General features: G+C 51.9%; 1 protein-coding gene across 1 annotated transcript in view; it reads left to right on the top strand.

Moving 5' to 3' along the window:
- The window catches only part of PNPLA7 (patatin-like phospholipase domain containing 7), a 66,631-nt gene that overhangs the window by 27,299 nt on the left and 33,130 nt on the right, over positions 1-6,202 (top strand). Inside the window, exons 13-15 of the mRNA XM_010837557.1 lie at positions 59-199; positions 4,359-4,459; positions 4,580-4,726. Coding sequence (XP_010835859.1) covers positions 59-199; positions 4,359-4,459; positions 4,580-4,726 — 389 coding nt within the window. The remainder of the gene's footprint in view (positions 1-58; positions 200-4,358; positions 4,460-4,579; positions 4,727-6,202) is intronic.

The raw sequence follows: 6,202 nt of genomic DNA, 5'->3' as shown, positions 1-6,202 counted from the left end.
GTGTGGTCTGTGCGCTCTGGGAACAGAGACCCTGCCTCATGCTGGCTCCTCCCAGCAGATCGTGGGGGCAGCCGCGCCACAGTCTGTGGGCCTCTGCCCAAGAGGAGCCACTCCGTCCTGCTACCTTCTGTCCACGAAGAGGTGGCGGCCGAGCTCAGCCAGGCCCAGGCTGGCATCCAGGCCTCTTCGGCTCCCGCAGGTAAAGGACCCTCTGACCCACCCAGACGGCCAGCGTGCTCTGGGTCCAGGGGCCCCTGCACCTGCGTCCTGGCCTCCGTGGGAAGCCTCAGTGGCCCTGCATCCCTCCCTCAGCCTCGTGTCCAGGGTGTTTCCCTGGCTGGGCCCTGCACAGCCCTGCTGTAATCGCTGACTGCTGCCCTCCCTTTGCCCCTGAGCTGGGCTGTGCTAGCAGGCTGCTGCCTCCACTGTCTCCTTGGTGCCCCAGCCATCGCTCAGCTTCCCTCCCCACGAGGTGCCCGCACCAGCCCTCTCTGCTGTCTGCTTTGTCTTCTTGTCGGGTCTCGGTTGCAGAGAGGGTTCATTGCGACCTCTGGTGAGCAGTGAGCTCTCTCCCCTCTCCCGGGCACCTCCCTGCTGGGGACCTCACTGCGACCTCAGCTGGCCGATGAGGCCTGCAGCGCGTGATTGCCCTCCGTGTGTCCCGGCCGTGGGACGCTGATGGTGCCCCCGAGGATGGCTCTGTCCTGTCTTCCCTTGTGTGTCCTGGGTTGCTGGCAGCTTTACTCGCCTCCTGGTGTGTTGGAGAGCTGTTTGGGTTCCTCTTTAAGAACTGTCTGTTTATACTCTTTGCCCATTTTCTGCGGGTTTCCTGAATTTGTTTTGTTGGTTTGCATACATTTTTCGTATGCTCCAGATAGAGATCTCCCATCAGTTTTAACGTCCACATGCCTTCTCCCGGCCTCTGTTTTTGGGACAGAGACCCTCGGTGTCCGTATCTGGAAACCAGCTGTTGCCCTGTGGCTGTGTTCTGGGCCTCACTTGCTTCTCCTTCTTATTGGATATAAACACACTCTTCTGGATTCTTGTCTGGTGGCTTTTCAGTTTCACTTCCCATGTGGAAGTCTTTCTTTCCTCATGGTTCCCTCTTACGTTATATTCAGGGTAGGAAATTTAGCTTTTTTTACCCAGCCCCATTCACAAAACAATCTTTCACTTTTCTGATGCGTTTTCCTAGGGCTATCTTCATTCGGTATCACCCTTCCTTTCTGTATCTACATAGAATTTTTTTTGGTCAACTGTCTTGAGGTAAAATTAACTTATCATAAAATTCACCCTTTTAATTATTTATTTTGGCCACGCCACATGGCTTGCAGGATCTTAGTTCCGAACCAGGGGGTCTGAACCTGTACCCTCTGCAGTGGAAGCGTGGAGTCCTAACCACTGGAATCCCTTTTAAAGTATACAGTTTTAGTGGTTTTCAGTATTTTCACAAAGTTGAACATCAGCCTCCACTACCTAATTCCAACACATTTTCGTCACCTGGTAGAGAAACCCCCCACCCGTCAGCCATCACTTCCCGGCTCCTGGCTGCTCGCTACCCACCTGCTTTTGTCTGGGGATATGCTTGTCCTGGATGCTTCATTACTTGGAGCTACTGTTGAGGAATCTCTACGTTCTGTTTGTGTATTTATCTGTTTCTTCACAATTAGCAAATTATTCTTTATTTTCATAAACTGTTTATGGTTGTATAAAGTGCATACAGAATGTGCAAGCCCTCGGGGACTCTGGATGAATTTGCTTAAACTGAGCTCCCCTGTGAGGCCAGCAGCCAGAAGGGACCCCGGCTGGGGACCCCGCAGTTCCTTTCAGCAAAGTGCAGTTGTCATCCTGTGCCCTCGCATTCCCCTGACCTCTGAACCCTGAGACTGGCTTTGAGTCTGGCTTCTGCTCAGCCTGGTGTTTGTGGCCTCAAAGTGCCATGTGGCAACACACCATTCTCAGTGTGAAGCGTTGTCTCACTGTGAACACACACGGTACCCGTGTGTCCATGGGACATGTGTTATCTGTTTGTTTGGAACTGCCAAGTGACGAGGGCAGGTGTGCTGTGTTTAGCTTGGGAGGCGCTGCTGGGGGTTCCTAGTGCTCGCCTGTGACACAAGACAAAGACACCTCACCAGTGTCACAACACTGTCTGGTTGCTCCAGTCTGCACGGTCCAGGACGTGGCCACCTGCCACATGTGGTTGTTTGTATTTAAATTCCAGCAGTTTGGTTCTCAGCCCCACTCAGGTGCTCATTGGCCTCGTTTGCCGGAGAGTCAGCACACAGGCCACGCCGCTGGGGACCGTGCAGCTCAGAGGCCCCCGCGCTCCCAGGAAGCCTTCCTCTCTCACTCGGCGCCTGTGCGCGGCAGCCAGGCCTTGCTGTGGCTGCCGCCCCATCTTCCTGACGACCTGTGAATCTGAGGGTCTTCCATCTCCTTGGGGATAGGGTTTTTATTGCCTTTTGGCCTTTTTCACTTAGTTTGCCTTTCATTTTCCTACTGATTTGTAAGAGTTCTTTAGCTGTTCTCTGTATGAGCTCTTTGCTGCATGTATGTATTAAAAATATTTTCTGCTCACTTTTCACTCTCTTAATAGTGTTTTTTGATGAATAGAAATCTTTTAAGAATCCCATTGATCAAATTTTTTCTTTTGTGGTTAATATATTTTGTGTCCTGTCTAGGAAATCTGCCTGTAAGATTTGACATTTTATCTTTCATGTGAAAGTGAAAGTCGCTCGTGTCCAACTCTTTGCGACCCCATGGGATTCTCCAGGCCACAATACTGGAGTGGGTAGCCTTTCCCTTCTCCTGGGGAATCTTCCCAACCCTGGGATCAAACCCAGGTCTCCCACATTGCAGGTGGATTCTTTACCAGCTGAGCCACAAGGAAAGCCTTTTGAATACTGGAGTGGGTAGCCTATCCCTTCTCCAGCCAGTCTTCCCAACCCAGGAATCAAACCGGGGTCTCCTGCATTGCAGGCGGATTCTTTACCAACTGAGCTATGAGGGAAGCCTTTATCTTTCATACTCACCTAGAATTGAATCCTTTGTCTGAAGTGGGTAGGGTTGGGATATATTTCTTCTATGTGTTATCCATTTGCTCCACCATATAAAAAACATGCTTAGTGATTTTTTTTTTCAGATAAAATAAATAACAGATAACTAAAAATAATAGCAATCCATATATAACAAAACCTGAGTGTGAAGTATCCAGTTCCATGAATATATCTAGTTAACATCCACATAGGGACAGACTTACCTTTCCTGTGGTCTGTACAGATAATGCTCTCTTAGAGGACATGATTCTGGCAAAAATCTGAGATATACTCAGTCATCCCTTGGCTTCCATAGGGGATTGGTTAAAGAACCTGCAGTGGGTGCCAGGCCCAAGTCCCTCGTTTGAAGGGTGCAGTGCAGTCAGATGGCCTCAGGTAGGCCCTCAGGCTCCACATCCACAGACTTAACCAACTGCAGATCCAATTCCATAAACTGGCAAGCTATACTCAACATTTTAAAGTTTTATAGATTGTATGAGCAGAACAGCAGGTCAGTGTGGAAATGTATGACTTTTCATATATGCCTGTGTTCATCACGGGGAGCGTGGTTGGGTTTTAGTTTTCAAATAGATACTGGTATCATAATGCTTTGACTTATTAATAATAAATAATAGTACAGCATATTGGTATGTATATAATGTTATTATAGTAAAATACTATGAGTGCACAGTTTCTTAGGATGGACAAAAGTAGTTATTAACTGCTGTGTTTGTTTTAAACATTTCAGAACCTTATTAATATAAGAAAATCTCTGTACAGATTTAAATATTTTCCTATGAAACATAATATTTAAAAAATTAGTGGATATTGGTCTTTGTAGGGGGCTTCCCTGGTGGCTCAGATGGTAAAGAATCTGCCTGCAATGCAGGAGACTCGGGTTCGATCCCTGGCTCAGGAAGATTCCCTGGAGAAGGGAATAGCTGGTTCCTGTTAATAATCCATTTTTTACTTTTTCATACAAGTGCAAACTGCATTCATTTGCCCCGTGAAGGGTGGTACTGAGGCAAAGTTGCTCTCAAACTGTAGGCAGACCCGCAGCTGCTCCTTCCCGCCTCCCGGGTCCCCCGCCCAGTGGGAGCGGACCGCCGTGCTCCTCCCGCTCTGCCTGGGGCTGGGCCTGGCCGTCCTTCGCGTGCCGTGCGGTTGTGACCGCAGCTTTCTGCGAGGGCCTGAGGCTGCTCTTTCTCTAGCGTCACCTACGGGTCTGTGCACTCAGCCAGCCCTGCCCTGGGTGGGTGCCCAGGACCCGGTGTGTACAGGGCACCAGCGTGGCATCCTGAGTCTCCCCTCCATTTGCAGGGGCCACAGCAGGTGCCGCCTCAGATCTGAGGGTGGTGTGTGACCGAGCCCGGGTCCTGCCGCACACAGAGGAGCACCCCGGGGGCGCTGTGGCCAGCAAGGTAGGCAGCTCCCCGCCCCGCCCCCTGCGCTGGAGCTCCCTGCTGGCCCGTTTTGGGTCAGGTCCCAGGCTGGCCGGCCACCCGCACCCTTCTGATCACGCTGCCTGTGTTCTTCTCCAGCCCAAGAAGAGTGTGGTTGTTGCAGAGACCCCATCGGCTGTCCTCCCCAACTCGGACGGTACCTTGGACGAGTCTGTCACCAGCAAGAAGACAGACTCCATCCTCAGAGCCGCCACACAGGACCTGCTCACCCTGATGAAGCTGGATGTGCGTGACCCCGCTGCCTCCTCTGGTTGGGGTTGGTGGGGGGGCGTCTGCCTGTTCTGGAGACCCTGTCCTCAGAAGTCCCGCTTCTTCAGTCAGCTGTTCCAGGGTAGGAGTGGCCATGGCTACCCCTTCCCCCTGGCAGGGCTCAGGACGGCGTCCTGATGGTCCTGATGCTGGTGTTCCACAGACCCCCTCCCAGGGCAGTCTGGGGTCCTTGCCCTCCGGGTGCTCACAAGGAACAGGGCACCACTCACGATGCTAACAAAGGGTTAAAAACGTGCGTTCATCACTTACATGTTTTTTATTTATCTTTTCCCTTCACATAAAGAGCTGTGCATGCCTTCTAAACAGAAAAGCATGAAACCACCTTGTCCCAGACTAGACTGTTAGTGCTCCCCGGGGGACGGCTGCCCAGCGCCCACATGTGTGCTGGGTAAGAGGGACGCGTCCTGTGTGTCTTCCGAGTCTGCGCCCACGCTGCTGCCTGGGCCAGAGACTCCGTCCACGCCAGTGCTGAGCTCAGTCACACATGGTCTGTGTCCTGTCCAAGCTAGTGGATGAGGGCTCTGTGCCAGCAGTCAGAATTCGGGGGCTTTTCCATTTTAGATAAAAGTGGGGATGTGGGCTTGGCTTTTAGCGTTAATTCGATCTCCTTGGTTGCTAGTGGGACTGAGTCTCTCACATCTTACTGTCTTTGCCTCTGGTGGGGGAGGCATGTGGAGCCTTCTGCCCATTTCTCTGTCATTTACTTTTAGGCTTCTGGGGTTTCTTTCCAGTTTCTGAACTAGAGTCCTGTGCTGCGTAGGTCTCGCACATGGTCGTCTCCTCTGGGATTTGCCTTTTTTTGCCTTCTGAATGGTCTTTTTGGTGGATGGAAGTTTGTAACCATAATGCAGTCAGCATCACTTTTTTCTCTTACGGTTAGTGCTTTTTGTGCCTAAGAAACATTTCCTTACTTGGGGTTCATAAATATTTTTATATATTGTTGTCAAAAAGCTTTACTGCTGCACCTTTCTTAGGTTTTAAAGCAGATGGGATTAATTTTTGTGCGGGATGCAGGGGAGGACTGGATTGATGTATTTTTGCTCACGACTGCCTGGCTGGCTGAGAATCATGCTCTGTCTCCAGTGTCTCTGTTGGGATCTGGCCTGACTCCTCTGTGGTTTGTCTCTTACTTCTGGTGCCGCACAGGGCAGCGCAGCTCTGCAGCCGGACTGCCCTCCTTGAGCCTCAGAAAACAGGGATGGACGGGGCCTCCCACAGCCCTCAGCTCACGGGGCCTCCTTTCCTGGCCCCCCTGGGCGGGAACTGGGGGATTCCACCAAGGTTTTGCCGCCTGCACCCGCGCACAGCACAGCCCCCTGAGTGGGGCAGCTTTCGGGCCAGCGTTGGGCACACGGGCGCCTCCGCTGGCTGGTTCAGATGCTGACGCTGGGCAGCTTTCGGGCCAGCGTTGGGCACACGGGCGCCTCCGCT

The sequence above is a fragment of the Bison bison genome, unplaced genomic scaffold, assembly GCF_000754665.1.
Source record: "Bison bison bison isolate TAMUID 2011002044 unplaced genomic scaffold, Bison_UMD1.0 scf7180017845859, whole genome shotgun sequence".
Taxonomy (NCBI): Eukaryota; Metazoa; Chordata; class Mammalia; order Artiodactyla; family Bovidae; genus Bison; species Bison bison.
Note: the sequence above shows the minus strand (reverse complement) of the source record. Positions and strands in the feature narration are given on the sequence as shown.